At 44.0% G+C, this 22469-nt stretch overlaps 2 protein-coding genes across 2 annotated transcripts; both read left to right on the top strand.

Annotated features, from left to right (window-relative positions):
* The first annotated feature begins 6263 nt into the window (after positions 1-6263).
* On the top strand, positions 6264-13023 carry LOC109482702. Its single transcript, XM_019785521.1, has 4 exons — positions 6264-6542; positions 11362-11671; positions 12730-12811; positions 12958-13023. Exons 1-4 carry the CDS (start codon positions 6395-6397, stop codon positions 13021-13023), a joined length of 606 nt encoding a protein of 201 aa, XP_019641080.1. The 5' UTR covers positions 6264-6394.
* Positions 13024-13225: 202 nt separating this feature from the next.
* LOC109482752 lies at positions 13226-22059 on the top strand. Its single transcript, XM_019785586.1, has 12 exons — positions 13226-13363; positions 13952-14026; positions 14559-14650; positions 15537-15699; positions 16505-16588; positions 17169-17314; positions 17754-17814; positions 18217-18349; positions 18528-18746; positions 19610-19755; positions 20404-20538; positions 21867-22059. The coding sequence occupies exons 1-12, from the start codon at positions 13226-13228 to the stop codon at positions 22008-22010; spliced, it is 1536 nt and encodes a 511-aa protein (XP_019641145.1). The 3' UTR covers positions 22011-22059.
* Positions 22060-22469: the final 410 nt, after the last annotated feature.

Genomic DNA, 22469 nt, shown 5'->3' on the forward strand with positions numbered 1-22469 from the left:
AAGGGTGATGATCCATTTCACCATCCTGTTGGTGGCGGCCATCCTGGGGATGACTTTCACCCCGTACATCTGGCTCCACATCGTCTGCCAAACCGTCATGTCGTTCTGTAATGCAAACCTGAGGGTCGCGTCGACGAACATCACGATAGAGCGAGGGCGGAACAAAGAGACGGGGGTGCTGATGGGACTGAACCAATCGGTGTATCGGATGGGGAGTATCGGGGCCCAGTTGTTGGGTGGACTAGTCCAGGAGGTACACCTGACAGGAGCGGGGGTGGTGGGGGCAGGGTTCGCTCTGTTGGCTGGTGGGATCATGGTGGTCATTCCACCTAAAGGGTCGGATAGCCAGACAGTAAGGAAAGAGAAGAAAGAGCTGTAGTTTACAGAATGGCCATGGTTTAACTGGATCACATTTTTTGTGCAGAATTCTATGACTTCTTTGCTTACAGTTATCAATACATGTTGTGTAGGAAGTATAGATTTTTTTAAATAGCTTTTTTGTGTAACTATCATGTTGTTATCATGGTACTGTGTTTTTCTAGTATCAAAAGCATTTTACTGGTGGTATTGTAATTGACTTGGAATTTAAGGTTAAAAATTTGCTTCCACTGGCTGGATCCACTATGTGTCAACATAGAAGGAAAATGATTTTGCAATGACTGATGTGTGGCTGTGCAATAAGGATACCCAATCAGAGTTCCAAAAGGCTAATGACATAAGGAAAAGGGAAAGATGATTGGTCAACAATTGATCAGTACATATCATGGGATTACATCAGTTGGGAATGTTCAGAATGTATTTCAGAGAAGACTATGTGCAAAGAAAAAAGTTTTGTATATTCTTGCTAAATAGAATCACAGAACGTGGACCAAACTGCAGTTTGCTGCTTTTTAAAAAGATATTGTTACAGAGAATTTTAAGATGCAAAACAGACTCAAGAGAAATCTTTATAGTAATTTTGCTTGAAATTGCAATCTTTGAAAGCCATGTTTTGATGGCTATCATAAAAGAAAAGCCGTGAATAAAGTATAGAAGTGAAACAGAAAATTATGCTGTTAAAATACTGTTTTGTTTCTCATGTTTTGAATGTCCTGCTATTTTGCTTGCTTTTAAAAGAGGGTGTACGTGCTTCAGAAAACGGGTGAATAAGGAGAGGCTATGGTGTCAATATGGTGATGGAATGTCCACATGTACAAGAGAGAGAGAGAGAGAGAGTACAAATAAATTTTTGCTTTGAATACTAAAAAAAAGCATAGGTCAGTACTGGTACAGGTGTACTGCTATACAGGTAGAGGTGTACTACAGTTCAGTATTACCGGTATAGGTGTATACAATAGATACAGGTAGAGGTGTACTATTGGACAGGTACATATGTGGCACAGGTGTACTAGAGATCAGTACAAGTGTGCTACAGGTAAGAACATGTGTATTACAGGTATATAGGTATACTACAGATACAGGAACAGGTGTACTACTTGTATAGTTATAGGTGTACTACAGTTCAGTATTACCGGTATAGGTGTATACTATAGATACAGGTAGATGTGTACTACAGCGGGACAAGTGCATGTGTAGTATATGGGTACTAGAGGTCAGTACAAGTGTGCTACAGGTAAGAACATGTGTATTACAGGTATATAGGTATACTACCGATACAAGAACAGGTGTGCCAGAGGTACATGTGTGGCACATGTAGGTAAACCACAGGTCAGTACAGGTAACGTCCGCGTTATTTATCACACCTATTTTTCACCTGCGGCAACGCAGGTGTGAAGAATCCCCCCTATAGACTCACCTGTCCTGACGGATGTTTAGAAGAGGAACTAGGAATTATTTAAGTTCTGAAAGATATGTTTCTTAAGTGCGTTTTCTGGGTCTTTAGCTCAACGGCTTGGATAAGTTTTTAAGTCTACACATGAGGAGTAGAATTCAGGACGCCACCAAATCCCTAGTCTCTACCAGACTAACTACGCTGGCCATATATAGGAGAATATTTGCCAAGGGAGTTTGGCCACCTTGTAGGTTTGACTGGCCGCACAGGATGGAAAGAAACTACCTCCCCGTGGCCGGACTCCCTTTGCCAATTTTACTCTCTCTTTTTTGCCGAATTCTACGATCCACATTCCCGTAGAAAGGCCTGGTGGAGGCTAGCAAATCCCAGTCATCGATCACCGAACGGTGATTTCTAGTTCGACAAGTGTTTGTGGGTCATTCGGCAGAGTTAACAGCCCGGAGCTGGAGTGGTCATCAGCCATGTGGAGTGTGTTTAACAGGATCTAACCACGCACCGAGACACGTGCCGTGGTCGTCTTGTATGCGCAATGTTTCGTAGCTAGCTGGACTTTCAGCAAGACTGCGGTAGAAAAAACCTGATACAGGGGAGCTCCGACAACGCCTTTGAAAGACAGCTAGCTAAATTACGTCCCACATTTAATACTGTCCCAAGAGGGCAATTTGTTGTTCTTTTGATGGGCTTTTATTGAGGCACTGTAGGTTTATAATCAAAACACAAAAGGACTCCTGTTCCCTTGATTGAGGCTACGACAGGACAAAGACCTACAACATTTTACCAAGTTGAATTTTCTACAACACATCCACTGCTGTTACCACAACTTGCTGCCGTAAAACTACCTGTTCACGGTACACCGGATGTGACCTAGTCTCTACGCTGGATATAAATATAGGAGTTCGGCCGCCTTGTAGGTTTGACTGGCCGTGCAAGAAAGTACCTCCCCGAGGCCGGACTCCCTTGGCCAATTCTACTCTCTTTTTGGCCGAATTCTACGATCCGTATTCCCTTAGAAAGGCCTGGTGGAGGCTAACGATTTGCTGCCGTAATACTACCTGTTTACCTTACACCGGATGCATGTGACCAGCACCGGCGGCACAAGGACCGAAGCGAAGTGTTGCACGGGGCGACGTTTATACCGCATCGGCACGTGCCCGGATCGATACACGGGCGGAGATAGCAGCCGGTGGAACTAGCCTCCATAGCATGCCCAAAACTGGGGGTTTTGGGGGTCTTCATGGTCTTTGGGGGCTTTTATGTGCTATTTGCTGATTGCATATAGACAACATAGCCGGCCTGGTTGAATTACCCCCGTTTTTTTGTAGAACTGGGCTAATCAGAAAACAGCCGAAGACCACCAAACCCCCAGTTCTATAAGCCTGCTATCTAGTATCTACAGTGGAACGCCGGGCGGTGTGTGCTCTGTGTGTGTGCTCTACGTGATGCTTGCTACGTAACCCAGGTGGAGAATTTACCTGAAAAACTCGCGACGTACATTTTGTAGCAACGTCGCAGTCGCAACTTAAAATGATGACGCGACATCAAGATATCCAAAATCATATCCAGTTGCTTGAGTAAACTGCTTTTTTGGCGTATCAAGATATGGTTTTATGATACTGGCCGAACTGTGTACAGTATCAGTGTGCTACGTTTGTCATTTTGTATTTTCTTCAAATTTCACCAGATAACTTCGTCCTAGACTGTATGACAAACGATACTGAGAGAACCAGAGTCCCCGTCGGCACACAGAAACGATGGGCGTTCTTTTGTTGACAACGTGACACGTTTGTCATTTTTCTGGACCAGTCGGCTCTACGTTTGTTTGTCATTTTCTCTCAAAGTTTCTTCTGATAACCTCCTCCTAGACTATTGACAAACAACAACGAGAGAACCAGAGTCGGCGTCGGCACACAGAAACTTAGATGGACGTGCCTTTGTTGATAACGCGACACGTTCTGAACCTTTGCCAGCCCGAACACAAGTCAAGTAGCGACACGATGATTCTAATCTTTCGCAACTGAAGTGGGGGCAAAAAACCAGAGCGACGTACGACCAAGGATCGAAGAATTGACCCGAAAACGAAGAAAGGACGCCTTAATCCCCAACCTTCGTCTTAAGAAAACCGGATTAAGTCTTGACTATAATGGCAGGTGTACAAAGGAGGTGATTTGGAGAAGATGACTGCGTAACGCGGTAACAGAGACCTGTGGATTAAATCGCGTCCGTGTTTCGTCGCCAAGGCCGGGACAACAACGCTAGCCTGGGTAACCAGACCCCAGCCGTGAGCTCAGCGCTATCCCTTCGGCGCTGGGAGCGTTTCGGGCCGCCAAACCGGGCCCCAATGACCGCGCTTTTTGCAGCTCTGGAGAATGGATCCTGCCTGGCCAATTTGATCCTGTCTTTTGCCACCCCGTATATATATAGGATCTGCTTGATCTTCACTCACAACGTCGGAGAGTCGGCGTACTAGTCAAATACAGGAAGCCAGTAGATAAAGGGAAACCAGCTGGAGACAGGCTAGGTCCGCGTGCGTACTGATCTTAGCAAAGACCGGGGCAGGGAAATCTGTAAACTGTACTTTCCATGTCATCTCTCTATTTGGCAAATTTCTGCTCTTTCCAGCCGCCTCCCGAAGCCTGGTAGAGGCTAGTATAATCACACACCCCCCCCCCCCCCAAGCCGACACAAGGTTCGGTACCCAGGCTAGAACACAACAACGCTCACACTCTGAGCACAAGTGCCACTCTTCCCAGGGACAAGTGCACGCTCTCAGCCGCGGTGACAGGGAACTTTGTACCCGGGCGACTCTACCCGGGACTACCGCCCATCTGCACTGGAATGTCGCCCTCTTACTCTTAGCCTGGTTAACCAGACCGCCGTGAGCTCAGCGCTATCCCTTCGGCGCCGACAGCGTTTGGGGCCGCCAACCAGACCGCGCTTCGGGGAAGTTTTACGTTTCTTCGCTGACAACGGGTCTGCGGCAAAAGAAGATAGAGCGTAATACAGGAAGTCAGCGGATACAGAGAAACCAGATGGAGATAGGTCCGTGGGTATAACTCGCCTGTGCTTGGTAAAGGCCGGGGCCGAAAGATTACCGCCAAGCCGACCAAAGGTTTGGTACCCAGGCTACCCTCTCAGCGTCGGGTCGCTAACGCGGAGAGGTTACACGATCTTATACGAGGTCTGCTTTGAGAACTTCTCAAGATATTCAAGATACGCTCTTGAAGACGTCACTCAGTTTTTACAACGGCACAGCTACATGTACAGGTGAACATAGCAAACTGGCGTTGTCACTGTGAACCATACTCTAGAAGCTTTTTCTAGGCATGTTCATCGGACTTTATTTGTTTTTGTGCACTGATTTTTTAACTGTACTGTAAATGTGTAATGTTCACTGTTTTCACTGTCAATTCTGTACCGTGAACTTATCATTACAGTTAAACAGATATTTTTTTCCTGCACCTGTCGCCACCGTGAATATATAGTTCCGTGAACATGTCCATTTTTATCAGACCGTGAACTTTTGCTACCGTGAACATAAAGTGAATTCACAGTGCCAGTATCTTTTTTTCGCAAGCCTAAGGTAATGGTGGTAACCGTGTTGGATACAACCCTGCCGATTTGATACTGCCTTGTAAGTTGTAGCCACCAAAATATCTGCTTGGATAATACGTGAACCAGCCTTAGAACACAACGCAAAAATTGTTGTGTTTGCCGGTAGTACACCAACATAGCTGATACCCCGTGGACAACTAATGATACAAGGATTGGAGACACTGGAATCAGAATACTGAAAACAATTTGTTGGTCACATGAGATCTGCATGGACCTGTGGCAGTGAAAGTTCTTCCTGAAACTTTGTGACGACTGAACACTCACACTGTACTTTGCTTGATCGCTGGTGTCGGAGACAAACTCAAAACGGACGTGTATTTTGTTTGTGGTGCACCTGTTGGCAGGCTAGGTGTTAACCTGTAGCACCTTCAAAGGAAGCGCCGTCCGCAGGTAGGTTCTCCGGGTCGCGGCGCGGTCACTTCAAATGAAGCACTAAAACACTTGCAAGGACATACAGCACACCTGGGACGTCTCACCACGGATGTTTTCGCGTCTCAAGACTTTTAGCAAGTTAAGACACCTTGAGAGAATGCAGCAAGACGCCCAAGACGGAGTATTCCAAGCAAAATCGTCGTCAAGAAAACAGTACTTGAGTCTTGGGAGTTCCAACATTCACAGTGACTGTTGGGCATTCATCTACGTTCAAACGTACTCCCCACAAGGCTAAAAGTGCAGGCTCAGAAACAGTATAACTTAGCCAAACAGGAAGAGAAATTGGTCAGCGGATTTTAGCCAGACTGAAGACTGACTCTCCTGGCCAAATTGTTTCCTTTTTTGCCGAATTCTACTATCCGTACCCCCGTAGGAAGGCCTGGTGGAGGCTAGGATCCGTACCCCCGTAGGAAGGCCTGGTGGAGGCTAGGATCTGTACCCCCGTAGGAAGGCCTGGTGGAGGCTAGGATCCGTACCCCTGTAGGAAGGCCTGGTGAAGGCTAGTAGTCCAAACGGTTAGCAACAAGAGGGCCGGGAAAACTGTTGAGTTCAGACGGGATGGCCTCGAGAGCGGATGAGCGGGACCTGCTAGCCGGCCCGGCGGGGATGGACGGCAGTTCTTCCCGCAGAGACGCAAGGGTCGCCTCGGTGGTTAACCGGTACGCCCCGAAGTCGTACAATTGCAACAAGCTGCATCCGCACAGAGGTAAGTGTATAAGTCGTGTTTTAAGATACACATGTTGGTACACACATTAGACGGTTCTTCCTTACCTCTAGATAAGGATTAGATAAGATAAAATTATTCCATATGTTTCAAGGATTTGCGATTCTTTGTTTCTTTCCCTTTATTTCTTTAAGAAAAAAAAATTCCCGATTCTTTACTAGATCATCTCTGGAACGGAGAGACCTTTCTTAAAACGACATCTCAAAAAAGTCTTCATGGTGTCATGATACTTCATGTCACTTATCTAATTGTATAAACAAGCAGTGTTTAGATAGATAGATAGATAGATAGTGTACATGTGTGTGTGTGTGTGTGTGTGTGTGTGTGTGTGTGTGTGTGTGTGTGTGTGTGTGTGTGTGTGTGTGTAGAAAGAGAGATATACTTGTCTATGACAGTATGAGTGTCAAACCTCCCTTATCCAGATATGGGAGGGAAAGCGTTCACAAACGATTAAATCAGAACAGAAGTCGGATCTACATGCGAATGTTATCGCACGTTCTCCGAGATTTTCGCTGTACAAAATGTTACCATTCCCACAGGACCAATTACATTGTATTAAGTTCTTTAATTTCATTTGATGTTCCCAGTCTGACCTTTTGATTCGGACTTGGATTTATGTTTTTGTGATTTCTGTACCTATGTTTATTTCTTTAGGGTCTTTGGGAGCTTTTATGTGCTATTTTCTGATTGCATTTAGACAAAATAGCCGGCCTGGTTGAATTACCCCCATTTTTTAAAACTGGGCTAATCAGAAAACAGCCGAAGACCACCAAACCCCCAGTTCTATAAGCCTGCTACGGAGGCTAATCAGAAAACAGCCGAAGACCACCAAACCCCCAGTTCTATAAGCCTGCTACGGAGGCTAATCAGAAAACAGCCGAAGACCACCAAACCCCCAGTTCTATAAGCCTGCTACGGAGGCTAATCAGAAAACAGCCGAAGACCACCAAACCCCCAGTTCTATAAGCCTGCTACGGAGGCTAAAGCCTAGCTCGTGCGTTGCTGCTAAATCTAAGTTTGATACTCTTTGCCACTACTATAGACTAAGTCAATCTGGACTATTTCTTATCTAAATCAAACACGCAGTCTATTCACAGCCAGTAAGTAATAACTAAGTATACAACCACATTTACAGCAATTGTCAAGGCAAACCCCTACAACAGAAACAGTAGACAAGTATACAATCACACCAACAGTACGTGTTAAAGGATTTGATAAGCGGCTGCCCAAATCCCGCCCTACATGGTAACCATTCGGCTAGCGTTAAAAAGATACCAGTGCAAAGTAAAATCACCCCTCCCCCAAAAAAGGACGTCAAAAAAACGCTTAAAAGACGTCAAAAAAAATAGCTGAAGCCAAAACCTTATATCTGCACGAATGTTTAAGAAACGCTCCTTACATTAGTTTATGATACAACAGACAATGTCGGGAGTCCGTTTAACAGGTGTCTGTCCGCGTTCTCGTCCTTTCCCGCGAGACTTGGTTACCATGGCTACGGTGGAACATCAAAATGGCGCCCTGGCTTACTGGTTGTCGATACTCCCTGGGGAAATGCTATTACAGAAAGACTGGTTAACAAATTATGTGTTATTTTACTAATGCAAAATGAACAAAAAATGGTTTTAGAATTTTGTTGTCAGCAAAAAAAGACGTTTTTTTTACTAATCTCAATAATGTATCCAATGATTTTCTATTTATAGCATTGTTCAGGGATTCTGTTTTTTTTTCTTTCCGCTTCAAACAACACTGGCATTTTACGTTATAATGTTCAATCATTCCTACAAGAAACCAACAGATTTCAGAATAACTTGATTCTATCAGTTAGACTTGGAATATTCGCATGTCATTTACATATTTCACATGAGATATTTTTTACCAAGAAATGGTCAATAAAAAGTACATAATGTAACAGGCAAGCTTCGTGTCGTATCCTAGGAGACCAACCTTAAAATCAACGAGTCTGTCGGTAAGAAAACAGCGCCTCTAGCGATATGGATTGTCATTGCACCTCTAGACCACCTGTTGCTCTCCTGTACGGTGGCCGACAAGCACAAGTTCTGCACCCCTCCTTCAGCTGCAACACACCCCTTCTAATGCTAAAAGTCACAATTAACAGTCCGGGTTACGGTCGGCCAGTTGTGGGAACAAATGGCAAGAAGCACACCTACATAAAAAATTGCTTGTTTTTCACAAAAGTTGAATGTTGTGCATATTCTTGATATGAATTGTTTATTTTTGATCAAGCCCGGCCGGTGTCAAGCCAAATACATGATCCTGCCAAATACATGACTGCGACACTACTTGGAGTTTTTCAGTATACCTGAGACAAGGGTTGGGAGGGGTTTAGTCGTGATGTGGGAAACTAAACCTAACCTAACTCCTTCTAAATCCATGTCTAACCCTAATCGTAAGTCTAACTCTAGCCCTGAACAATGATCCCAACCCTAACCCTAAGCCTAGTCCTAAGTCTAATACCAACCCCAAACCTAACCCTAACCCTGAACACCTGACCTCTCACGTATGTGGCAGCTCAAGGATTTGGCTCAACACCGGGCCTTAGGTTGGAAATGCAACCTTCGCATGAAGCAGCTAAATCAGAGATATAGAAATTTGTACCTGCCGGCCACAGTACTTCCGAGACCGCAACCTGTAAAACCAGCCAATGCCTAATGATCTGACCCATAATCAAACTGTTCTCATGCAAAATTCTCACATTAATGTCGACACCACTGTACACTCTGGCCGCGACAGGGACGTCTGTTCGTCAAGTTGGCTTTTCTAAGGTACTTCTGATCTCTTTTCTCACTCAAGAGGGAAAATTTGTAAGGGTTTTAGAAGCCTTTAGTTGTTACGTTCACGCATTCCTCATGAAACTCGATAATCCTCGTATTATAAGCTCCATGTTCTTACATTTACAACTGCCTTTTTTAAGAAGCGAGAAGAAGCAGAACCTGTACATATGTAGTTTTACTATAGATATATTTTTGTCTACCGTCGCTATTTACCGTGACCTGCACTTAGTTCCTAATGAGCAAAAATGTACAATAAAGGTCTTTCTACATTAACACAAGCGGGCTTTGGGATAGATATGTTTTCACTCGAATTGATTGAATTTCAGAAAACTATCTTTCAACCCACAGCCGATCGCAAATGAGGCACTAGAACCCACGCGGATTTTATTGAGCCTCCACCAGGCCTTCCTATATATACATATACATGTACATGTAAGGGGTTATGGATGGTAAAAACAGGGTCAGGGTAGTGAGCCACGGTACTAGTATTATAAGGGTAACGAAACATTTCCCCTTAGGCCACACCGATTTAATTTTATGGATGACATCCTCTGAAGACCCCCAAACTAGTGCGCGCGGGCGAACAAAATAAAAATCCGGCCAAAAATAAAAATGCTACAAAACCACAGGAATACAAACCTGGTATTATGAATTTGGCGCATTACATAGCGACGTATACGACAGGCCGACACATGCTGGATTTTTGCGGAATATATGAATCGACACTGCTGTACGTATGTACTGAGTTCTTGAGTATTGGAGCTTCGGTAGCCTGGCTGCCGTCAACCAGAGTTATCACCACCATGCACTACCCAGGCCTAAAGCCAGGCCAGAGCCTCGGAATACGTGATCTTTTTTTTTTGAGATCGGGCGAAAATCAATGCGCGCGCGGATGTCATCCATAAAATTAAATCGGTGTGGCCTTACTTGCACATGAAATGTGCGGGCAAATGAACTGTATGTAAATGTTAGCCAAACCAACCAGGCAAACCATTGTCCGCGTTGTTAGTCTGATGGAGGCTATAGCTACATGTAGATGTTAGTCAGTGCTCTTGTGGGTCTTTCTTTATAATAAATGGTTTTTTTTTATTGTCCAAACAGTACCCGTGCAGTCGCAGCCTTTATACGGCTGAATTGGTACAGGGTATCACATAATAATCAATACAAATCATAACAATTACAACAATCAAATAATACAAATAATACACATATTTGTTCCACAATTATTTTTGTGGAACTGTCGCAAGGGTCTGTGCGGCTGCCATTCGGCGCCACCAGGTGACCTCGATACGACTTTCCCCAACCGAAGTTAGGTACACATTCACACCTGAGTGGAGTGAGGAAATTCGTGTAAAGTGCCTTTCCCAAGGGCACAACGTCGGGGCGCATGTTCAGACATGTCCCGGGTACGACTCGGAATCGAACCCGGGTCTCCCGGTTCACAGTCGATTGCTCTAACCACTACACCACCCGACGCCCTTTCTAGTTCTACCCAATTTTTTTTTTATATTTCCTAAAGGAGTTCAATAGTTTGCCACATAACTTGCCTGGTCTATGTTTTGTAAACAGAGTGTGGTCTTGTTCAAATAAAGGTGAACTTTGTTATTACTTTTACAGTAGAAACCGCGTATCTGAATAGCCAATGTGACAAAAATGTACTAGTATTCTGTATTCCTTGTACATGTATAACCAACAAAAACAAACGTATTTATATCTATGTTGTTGGAGTCTCCTGTCAATTCAACTGACGGGTAGGCACCTGTATCTATATAGCCTGTATAACTAACAAAGACAAACGTATCTTTAGACTAACCTTCGGCGCAAAAAATCTGGATATATTTAAACACACTGAACAACCTGTTGCACGTACATGTAACCAAAAACAAACAACAAAGGTTTTGAGTTGGCAATTACAGTTCAATCTTGTTCAAAATAACTTCAAAATGTTTTTTTTTTCTTTACCTAGGAGCGTTGTAAGACCAAAACCTATAGCTACTTTTTCTTTCCAGAGTCGCCGAGCCCGTACCGAGGCCTGCTCGCCGTGCCCTCGCCCCTCCCCTCTCCCCTGTCCGAAGAGGACCCGGAGGAAGCCCCCGGTAGGAAACGGAGTGAGGCGCGACGCCGGCAGACCCTCATCCGGCTCCTGCTGAATTCTGTGAACGGATCGGCGGAAGAAGAGAGCGACATGCTAAAGAAGAGCCTGACGTGGGCCGCCGGGCTGAAGCTGGAGTCCGGCGGCCAGGAGGCGAGGCTGCTGCGGAAAAACTCCGGAGTCACTCCTGAGGAAACGATGTTGAAACTACGGAGACTGTCGTTGAGGTACGTCCTTTCTCTGTCTCCCCTCCCTTGCTCCCTCCCTCTCTTTCTCCCCCTTTCTGTCCTTCCCTCTCTCTCTCTCCCTCTCTTTTCCTCTCTCAATCTTTTCCCTTATGATTATGCTAAGCTGCTCCGGAAAAACTCCGGAGTCACTCCAGAAGAGACGATGTTGAAACTCCGGAGATTGTAGCTGAGGTACGTCCTCTCTCTCCCCCCTCTCTCTCCCGTCTCTCTTTCTCCATTTCTTTCTTTTTTTTTCTCTCTCTCCGGAAAGATTTCGGAGTCACTCCCGAGGAGACGATGTTGAAACTCCGGAGACTGTCGTTGAGGTACGTCCTCTCACCCTCTCTCTCTCTCCCTCCCTTTCTCTCATTTTTCTCCCTCTCTTTCTTTCTCTCTCTCTCTCTCCGGAAAAACTCCTGAGGAGACGATGTTGAAGCTTCGGAGATTGTTGCTGAGGTACGTCCTCTCTCTATCTCTCTCTCTCTCTCATTCTTTCTTTCTTTCTTTCTTTCTCTCTCTCTCTTCTCTGATCGTTAGCCTAAGCTGCTCCGGAAAAACTCCCGAGGAGACGATGCTGAAACTCCGGAGATTGTCGCTGAGGTACGTCCCCTCTCTATCTCTCTCTCTCTGTCTCTCTCTGTTTCACTCTCCTTCTCTCTTTCACCCCCTCTCTATCTCTCTCCTTTTTTCTGTCTCTCTTTTCCCTGATCGTTATGCAAAGCTGCTCTGGAGCAACACCGGAGTGACTATCTTGAAGCTCCAGAGACTGTCTGTAAGGTATACTATTACGTCCGACCGAGCGCTCTTTCCCCCTAGTCTCTACCCGGCCGACGATCCTGAACCATATTTTCTACTGTACTGTTTGTAAACAGTTCTGTGTCTTTTACAATTGATCTTTCCGACGGCTGGGGCTTTTTTTCCTGGAGTCTGGAGTTAAAACACGAAAAAATCTCTGATTCGATTTATCTTCTCTATCAATATAAGTCTAAAACTTGAGTGTGCTGTCACTATGTTTTGTCAACAAATGTTGCAATAAATAAGAAAACTTTTGTCAACAGAAGGAGGCGGCAGTCTCTGATGTCCAGCCGAGCGTCCAGTGTCCGACTCAACGTCACCTCGGGGATACGCAACCCTGAGGAGGTCTGTACATTCCTAGTCCTCATGACTTAAACTGATGATCATGCTTAGCTTATGTACATCATGTCTTATGCCGTTTACGTTCATATTCCTGTAGTAATAGTTTCTCAGAATAGACTTACTGTATTAATGGGATTGTGATTGTTCAGATTCGGAGGCGGTGGCGGAAGGCCGTTCGTGCGGTGCAACTCGTGCTGGTGGCGACCAGAGCGTAAGTACTAAATGTTTGAAATGCCTCAGTTAGTCGTCTTTTGCCCAATGCTCGTTTCAAAACTCTTCACGTAGGTTTGAACTGTAATGTCCAACACAGGAGATTGTACTAATAGTCTAGTTTAATTCGTCTTTTCAAAACTCAGAATTCCCCTCGTTTCAAAAACCACTTCGTTCCGTTACAGACGTAAAGAGCTGGTTGAGAGGATGAGCAACCGGCTGAAGTCCTTTGCGCAGCTGCAAGCCGAGATCGCGCTGAACGCCAAGGTCACCGGCCCGGCTCAAGGTGAACATGGCCGACCGGACCTGTCCTTTGACCCCAGCGTCTTCAAGGCCAACCCTGTGGTAGATACTGCTGCTACTTTGATTGTAAATGAATGAATGAATGAATGAATGAATGAATGAATGAATGAATCATTCCACACAGTCACTCATTGAGTCACTCACTCACTCACTCACTCACTCACTCACTCACTCACTCACGCACAGACACACGCACGTACGCACGCACTCATTCATACATTAAAAGCCAATTAGCAAAAGAAACAAATCCTTATTAAGCCTAACATCGTGCCCTTAGCTAAGGAAAGGAACCTATTCCTCACTCAACTATGATGAAAATGAGTAACGTTTAACCAAGCTTTGGTAGGGGACGTCATCTTCGATGGCAGCTGGTACCAACTGTTCAAAACCAGTGTGTTACGCCCAAAGGCGATTTGCCCGTAACTGTTACATGAGTGAATGATGAGTAAAACAGTGAGTGACTTGTAAATTACCATAGACCAGTTCGAGCCAAACATCATAAGCCCCGCCCCCTGTTCTATTTCGAACGCCAGATCTAGAGTGTTCGATTTTGACAAACGTGTTCGACAATAGAACAGGGGGTTCGACGTGTTCGGCCTATTGACCAATGAGTAACTTTGTCTTCCACAGTTGGAGCTTCCTCAGGACGTGCAGGACACCCTGAAGACCAACCCGGCCTACAGGAGACCCGAGCAGATATCCAAGGTCAGACATCAGATTTTTGACCATGAACATTCTTTTTGTCAGCAGGGCCTTTGAATACGAGTACATGAACACCTTTAAAAGTTTGTTAAAACCAGTCGTATGATGTGTAAAACAACTTGAGTCCGAACTGTCTGGTAGAATTATCGAAACTCTGATTCTCAATGAAAAGTTGAACGTTGCATCTTATTATTGTTTAAAAGAAATCCATTTGTGACAGTCCATTATATCATACACATTTAGTTGTGAGGACACAATATACATAACATTCATAATACAATTTACTACCCTCTTAAAATTTGTTTAAAGTAAAAACTTTTGATCCAACACAACGAAGTTCTCTCACCTAGAGCTTTTGACCAGTCACTCTGGTCTTCCTCAGTGTCTGGTCGAAAGCTCTGCTAAGGTGAGAAAACTTTGTTGTGTTGGATCAAAAGTTTTACCTTTCTTTAAACATATAACCTTAACTACCAACACAGATGAACTTTCATGATAGCATCTTGAAATTTGTTTGTGATATTTTCCCTCCCGACAGGCTATGCGTGCCCTGTGTGTGGCGTCAGAGGCCTTTGCCCAGCTCCCAGTGCACATGCGCGAACAGCTGGTCAAGGTGGGCTGGTATGACAGGTGAGAGAACAAACATCTTAACAAACGTCTTCACCACATCTTCCTGTCGAAGCATATATTCCCCCTCAAAAGGCTATGGGACTACATTCTGTATCTGTATCTGTATAGCCGGTATAACCGCCTTTCGGCGTAACACACCAGCTTCGCAGGCACGCGGCGCGGCGGCAGCTGGCTATATTACACCGATCGACTTGTTACACCTTGAACTTCTAGCTCTAGACATTGTTTAAAGCTATCTATTGACATTGCCCCTACTGTACTTGGTGACAGTGAGTTCCACTCTGCGATAGTTCTAGGAAAGAATGAAATCTTGAACACCTCAATCCTTGGTTGATAACTCTGGTACTTGAATGCATGGCTATTTCTTGTTCTCTTCTGGGCTGGTATTAGGTACTTTAGAGAGATAATGGTTTATTTACACGCACCCTTAAAAATACCCTTAAAACAGTTTCCAGTTGTCACAAAGAAGCAGTTATGTCTGTTTAACTGAATTGAGTTGTAACATAACATACAAGCAAGCAGTTATATATGTTTTACCGATTTTTGTTCGGACACTTGCTAAAAGTTGTATATACCTATAAAACTTAAAATTACATTTTGATAATTAGACTTATTTCTTTGCACTTTTTACTTTTTTTCTTATTTACCGGCTTTACATAACCTTATGAAAATATCAAGAGGTCAATTTTTGTCATTGACCTCTAAATTTTATTTATTCATGTATTTCTGTATTCTTTAACCAGGGTGGCATTACTCAGTGACATAGCACTGCTTTACAGAGTGGCCCTGGGTACGGCACATATATACACGGAAATACAACTGTGTGTTACAATATATACACCAAAAATAATATCATAAAAAAAATTTCCGTGTTGCCCCCTCCCAGTTTTGAGGCCAACAGAGTGATCGTGCGAGAGGGTCACGACCCGACGTCGGTGTACTTCATCCTGAACGGCAAGGCGACGTCCACTCGGGTAGAGACGGACCTCGTGACCGGGAAGCCTTACGTACGGACCATGGGCTTTCTCAAGGCAGGAAGCTACTTCGGAGTGAGTTTCTTAAAAGAAAGTGCAAAAATACAATCAATCAATCAATCTTTATTGCGCAACAATTGCAACAGGTACACTGTATGGCAAGTATAGACAAGAATAACCGTTACAATACTAAAATCTACTTCTAAATGACTAACTCTAGACGCTACGCTGTAATTGTGTACTATGAGTTATACAATATATATGGAACATGGATACAGTATTATATAATTTAACATCCATTCGAAGTGTCAGAGATGAATGGTTTCTTTTCTGGAGAGCGGAAGATATGAATTGGCCTATATATAAGGATATTGGTTCAGGACATGACATAAGTAAATTAAAAGTATCTGAGAATACAGTTACATGCATTATAAATCCAAAGTCGGTTCGAGAGATAATTTGACTCTGAACTAAACCATGCGCAAACCAGCACCAAGAGACCACGTCTAGTCATCATATTAGACATCAAAAAAGGACAACAACTTCAAGAAAGTGCAAGAATACGGTGATGTGTATAGCCCAGTGTAGTATCCACCAGTCCTTTGCAGGCTGAATGAATAGAAATTTGCTTTAAAAGGGTAGGCCAGCCAATTTGCCTGCATGGATTGAATCCTTTTTAGGCCGATTTCTACTATTTATACAGCCTGTAAAGGAGTCTGGTGAAGACTCCAGTGGTCATAAAGCGTCAATGTCTCTTGCAAACTTAAACTTGAAATAACAAACTTATCATTTTTCTCATCAGAGATGAATGCAAACATAAGTTCGATGTAGTCTTGGTGTCAGTCTCTAAAATCAAGTTCCCTCATTTCAATGGTTACAGGACCATGCCATTTTGCAAGGGGGGCCGCACAACCAGACAATCGTCTGCAGCGAGAGAGTTTACCTCCTAGCAGTGGAGAAGGAGGTAAGGGGCAGTTCATTGTTTAATTTACCCATAGCAGTGGAGAGGGGTTAGGGGTGGTTTATAGTTACCTCACAGCAATGGAGAAAGAGGTAAGGGGCAGTTCATTGTTTTATTTTCCATTGCTAGTGGCGAGGGGGTTAGGGGTGGTTCATTGTTACCTTATGGCAGTGTAGAGGGGTGGTGTGCCTGTCTTTTTTAAATCCAAGCAAGAGTGATTCAATAACTTTTAACTTGCAGGATGGAGCTTACTCATTCATTCATGTATCCATTCATGTATCCATTCATTCATTCATTCATTCATTCACTCACTCACTCTTTCACTCACTCACCCAAACACTCACTCACACACACACACACACACACACACACACTCACTCACTCACTCACTCACTCACTCACTCACTCACTCACTCACTCACTCACACATTTCTTGTTTTTTGCCTGCGCAAAAGTAACTTATTGAATCCGTGATGGACATTAGAAGTCAGACCGTGCGCTCCGTGTACTCATTCATTCATTCACGACAGTTATTCATTCCTTCATTCATTCAAAAGACTGGTTTCTTGTTTCCCCTGTGCAGAAGTTTATTGAGTCCGTGATGGATAAGAAGAGTGACCATGAACCGAGCCACATCACGTTTCTGCGCTCTGTGTACAGTTTGCGGGACTGGCCCATGGGGGCGCTGCCACACGGAGACCACAGCGTCTGGTACTACAAGCACTTCAGGTGGGCACGAGCTCAAGCTTATTACACCCTTGTCCTGCTAGCATTTCTTACACAATATTTTCAACTAATTTGATCTCTTAATCAGGTCATAGACCTTTGCCTTTTTTTTTACTATGCAGTAGTGTAGTTACTTCATTGCGTTTAGCTACGTTGCAATGCATCAGACGAGAAATACCAAATCATACATATAGTTATATGTCAGGGCGCTATATAAATGGTACAGTTACTATATTATGCAACCCATATAATTCTATATTTATATGGGCTCTGCAGAACAAGGGTTAAAATATCGCGTTCGAAGTGATGTGGATTCATACAGTCATGCATTACTAATTGATGTAACGTTACAAACCAAAGGCCTTCCTTCCTTTAAGAGTTACAACTGTGGAAAAAAGAATTTAATGATATTGTACTTTGAAATTCATATCTTTGCACACAGGAAAGGCCAAGTGATGTGTCCAGACAGTAGCGAGTCCGAGTGGGTCTACGTCATCAAGTCGGTAGGTTTGCATCATTAAATCGGGTAAGGTTTACTCCATGGGTTTGCGTCACGAAATTGGTAGTTAAATATGTCTGATGTACTTCATAAAATCAGGTATTCTTCCTGAGCATCACATTGCGCAATATTTGAGAAGTTTCACTCTAGTACCCATTTCGTCTGTAGTGCGACGATGTAGGCTCCCCCTGGAAGGGCATGTTGTTCGTAGTAACGAACCAGCTGGTAGACTAGTACAGTGGCTTCCCACTGGGAGATGTAGAGTGGGACAGCCTTATACTACACTTTTGTCCATGTTAGAGAGAGACACTGGTCTCGCAGATCCTGCACTAGTGTCCGCTATGAGAGATAGGGCATGATGATGATGAAGACCCAGGGTGAACTTTCCTCTCTCTCTCATTCCCAGGGTAAATGTAAGGTTCTGAAGAAGACCTTACTGAACAGGGGCACAAGACAGTCCAGCCTCTGGGCGGGCTCCTCTCGCCCCCTACCTTCTATCCCCAGTACTGCAGCGAGGAACGCGCTCAGGAATCACGAAGGTAACCCGACATCTCTGATATTATAAGACGGTTACTGTAGAAGCTTGTTCTGTTGCTTCTAAGAGTAAAGTAGATTACAGCAGCAGCCATGTTGGTGTGTATAACATAACTATACACTGTACTCCAAAATGGCGCGAGTGACATCATCGAGTAACTGTGTTTATAACTCACCTCTAAGGTCCGCTGTATCGCCGTCCGTCCACGGTGCCTCATCACTGCCAAGCCTCATCACATCTCACGCCGCCCAAAACCGCTCCGCCCAAAACCGCCCCGACTGACTGCAGGGCGTTTGTGACCGAGATGGGTCGCGCCACTGCTGGCCGGAGGGGGTGGCAGCACCGGATCCGGCAGTCGTATCACAAAGGGCAGGCGTCAACTCCAGGGATCACTGTTACTGGTGAGTAAAATGTTAAGAAACTAGAAAGGTAACAGAGGAAAAATGTCCAGACTATGCATGATGTACAAAATGACTAATAAACTGGTGGACGTCCCAACTAGTAAGTACCTAATACCAGCCCAGAAGAGAACAAGAAATAGCCATGCCTTCAAGTACCAGAGTTATCAACCAAGGGTTGAGGTGCTCAAGAATTCATTCTTTCCTCAGAACCATCGCAGAGTGGAACTCGCTGTCACCATGCGAGTACAGTAGGGGCAATTGTCATTAGATAGCTTTAAACAATGTCTAGAGTTAGAAGTCCAAGGGTTAGGTGTAACAAGTCGATTGGTGTAATATAGCCAGCTGCCGCCACGCCGCGTGCCTGCGAAGCTGGTATGTTACACTGAAAGGCGGTTATACCGGCTATACAGATACAGAAGCTGGTGTGTTACGCCGAAAGGCGGTTATACCGGCTATACAGATACAGAAACTGGTGTGTTACGCCGAAAGGCGGTTATACTGGCTATACAGAATGATACAGAAGCTGGTGTGTTACGCCGAAAGGCGGTTATACTGGCTATACAGAATGATACAGAAGCTGGTGTGTTACGCCGAAGGGCGGTTATACCAGCTATACAGATACAGAAGCTGGTGTGTTACGCCGAAGGGCGGTTATACCGGCTATACAGATACAGAAGCTGGTGTGTTACGCTGAAGGGCGGTTATACCGGCTATACAGATAAATAATTTTTGGATAAATATGTTGGTTTGTAGCATGTTGTTTTGTGCTTTCCAACTGGAAAACCTCTTACCAATATATATTATATGTTAAAAACAAGCCGTACAAGTTCTTCACATTGATAATTCCCCCCCCCCTCCCACAGATGAGGCGGTCCATTCCCATAGAAACCTGATCCAGGAGGAGACTGATCGTTTCCATAGCAACAGGAGGAGGAGCCAGGAGGAGGAGGAGGAGGACCATGATGCTTTGTTCCTCCACATCCAGACCCTGGGAGAGAAGGACATCTTCGTAATTATTCATTTTCGTCTTTAACTGACTCATGACTGTACTGGATGTTCCTATATATACTAGTATACAGAGCTCGAAATTCATTTTTGGGAATAGGTGTACTCCAGGTGCACCCAACCTAAAAAATTGGGTGCACAAAAAAATTTTTGGGTGCACCATATAGGATAGAATAAGTTGAATGTCAGCAAAACTAAATCATGTTTCATTTCTAAGAAAAGTAGTACAAGAATAATTTTATTACTTTTCTGACCCATGTTAAGATTATGCTTTAATGCATTACCACATCTTTACATACATAATTTCATAAACCTACGCAAAAAATTGGGTGCACAGCTCCAAAGTTGGGTGCACTAACTTAAAGGTGCACATGCACCCAGTATTTTGAGCCCTGATATATATACATGTATGAGTTTTATGGAATATACACTATTCAGTAGTAGAAAACATACGAATTCTGTGGAATGTAAGAACTTACGGAATACAATTACCTTTCAACACTAGGAAGAATAAGTCGGATTTCAAAGAATTCATATATACTACTAGCCAAGGAAACATGCGAAACAAGGAATTTCGCAAAATATGTATGATTAATAACCAAGTCCACTTTTAGTGTACAAATGTATTGATAAACCTTGTTGTTGTTACCAGGGCCTGACCAGCATCATGCATGAGGAGACGTCAGGCTTCAGCCTCGTGTCTGACGGCTGTGAGTGTGTCGTCATCGCCAAGGCGTTCTTCCGCGATCACGTGACAGAGGAGCTCAAAAGGAGGCTCAGAATAACAGTAGGTTATGGATACATTAAATTTTATTTATATCATATCCGGGCTGCGATAACGTTCGATAACGGGTTCTGGACCGGGCCGTACTTTACGGTACAGCCCGGGCTCCATGGCTTCCATAGAGCGATTCGAAATTCAATGCATTTTGCCCTAACCGCGTGCGCCGCTTTCGAAAATTCGAATACAGAATCCGAATGTTGGAACTGATGTTGTTGCATTTTAGGGTTTAGTGACACCACATTCTGGCTCATTGAAAGGCGTGTTTTCTTGGGTGGGTATGACATAAGTGAAATACAACACGGTGTATACCGCATCGCAGTCGGGTCGATACCTTGGGCGATACGGAATACCCCATGTTGTATTCTATATGTATACTATTTGCCTGGTATCCAGTCTTACGTGATTGGGGGTGTTGGGGTGTTCAGGCAGGTTGTGCCTTCGGGGGCTCTAAAAGCTTCCCCCGCCCAGTGCAACAGACCGTCCAGGTAGGTGTGTTACACTAATAAGAGACAGTATGCTCGGGGATTTGGTTTCCAACCAACACGAACATTTGTTGAGGGCTAATCAATCTCTTGTGAAATACACACCGGGAAGTATGTGAGGCGGGCGGGACAGAGCTCTTGCGGCCCCGACCACGATCAGACTGGATACCAGGCTAGTATGTTGTGTTTTTGAGGTTGCAAATGACTGTAAGCAAAGGTGGAAAAGTTTTAACGTACGTGCACGAAGCCTGTTTGGACACATTTGATCGAGCTCGCACCAAAACATGTCCGAGGGCATTCAATCAAATGAATATACACCAGACATGTTCAAACGCGATCAAATGGCACCAATGGCACTAAGCCAGGGAGGGTGTAACATGTAATTATAACAGTTCAACAGCAAAGACTTGAGTCCATATAGGACTACATAGCTTTCATAGCTACATAGCTATGACTACATCATAGAACATCAGTGGTTTTTTTGTGTAATATATAGCCAGCTGCCGCTGCGCTGCGTGCCTGCAAAGCTGGTGCGTTACGCCGAAGAAGGGCGGTTATACCAAATTGAATACAGATACAGAATGATACAGGTGCAAACTTAACAACCTAAACTCCGTGAATAGTTTCATCAGGCTGGTAAGACAGAGTAAAGAGACTCTTTTTACACAACCAAGTCTTTTATTCAGCTGATGTTTTGGTGACCGTCTGTCTGTTTGCTTCTGTGCAATGTGAACCAGTCAGAATTGCACTGAGGAAGGTGACAGACGGTCACCAAAACATTGGCTACATAAAAGACTTACTCATCATTCTAAAATGATTAATTTTGAACCATATTTTTCATCCCTGCAGCTTCGTCCGCCCCCCACAGATGACGACATCATGCGAGTTCTACACGAGCAGCATGCATGGGAGCGGTACAAGGCAGACTGCAGTGCCATCGCTGCACGACAGGTGTCCCCACTGAGACTTGTGACACGACCACAATCAACATAGCTTTGAAAATACATTATTTTTCAACAAAAACAAACTCAAAATCAATACTCTCAATGGACCTATAACATTATTACGTCACAGTTTGTTTACTGCAATTAATGTTTATATTGTACAGTGGTGCGTAGCATGTGTGTTTGCCTTAATATAAGGCCTTTATACAGTACTACTTTCATCTACTGTCACAACTAAATCACCCATTACGGTATGTAATGCTGTGTCAACAAAACTAGATGCAGCAAAAATCAGACATACCTTACTTTGAAAACTTTGAAATGATCTTTATTCTTTAACTTACTGACCGTTCTAGAATGTTCTTTAGAACAGGTAAACAAACTGTGACGTAATAATGGTATTATATGTTAGGTCCATTGATACTTTGCACAAATTGTGAAGCAGAATGTGTGAAATTTTGATATTAAACAAATGATTGTGTAAATCAATGAATGGAACATTTCTGAA

The sequence above is a fragment of the Branchiostoma belcheri genome, unplaced genomic scaffold (assembly GCF_001625305.1).
Source record: "Branchiostoma belcheri isolate BF01 breed outbred unplaced genomic scaffold, Haploidv18h27 scaffold60, whole genome shotgun sequence".
Classification (NCBI taxonomy): Eukaryota; Metazoa; Chordata; class Leptocardii; order Amphioxiformes; family Branchiostomatidae; genus Branchiostoma; species Branchiostoma belcheri.

What these genes read in the sequence shown, in the direction of transcription:
- LOC109482752 (XM_019785586.1), top strand. Translation starts at nt 13,226, where the DNA reads ATGAGCAACCGGCTGAAGTCCTTTGCGCAGCTGCAAGCCGAGATCGCG. An exon ending in TGGTACTACAAGCACTTCAG is followed by an intron (nt 17,315 to 17,753) that starts GTGGGCACGAGC and finishes CTTTGCACACAG; the next exon opens with GAAAGGCCAAGTGATGTGTC. An exon ending in AAAGGAGGCTCAGAATAACA is followed by an intron (nt 20,539 to 21,866) that starts GTAGGTTATGGA and finishes TCATCCCTGCAG; the next exon opens with CTTCGTCCGCCCCCCACAGA.
- LOC109482702 (XM_019785521.1), top strand. Translation starts at nt 6,395, where the DNA reads ATGGCCTCGAGAGCGGATGAGCGGGACCTGCTAGCCGGCCCGGCGGGG. An exon ending in CTACGGAGACTGTCGTTGAG is followed by an intron (nt 11,672 to 12,729) that starts GTACGTCCTTTC and finishes TTTTGTCAACAG; the next exon opens with AAGGAGGCGGCAGTCTCTGA. An exon ending in GGATACGCAACCCTGAGGAG is followed by an intron (nt 12,812 to 12,957) that starts GTCTGTACATTC and finishes GTGATTGTTCAG; the next exon opens with ATTCGGAGGCGGTGGCGGAA.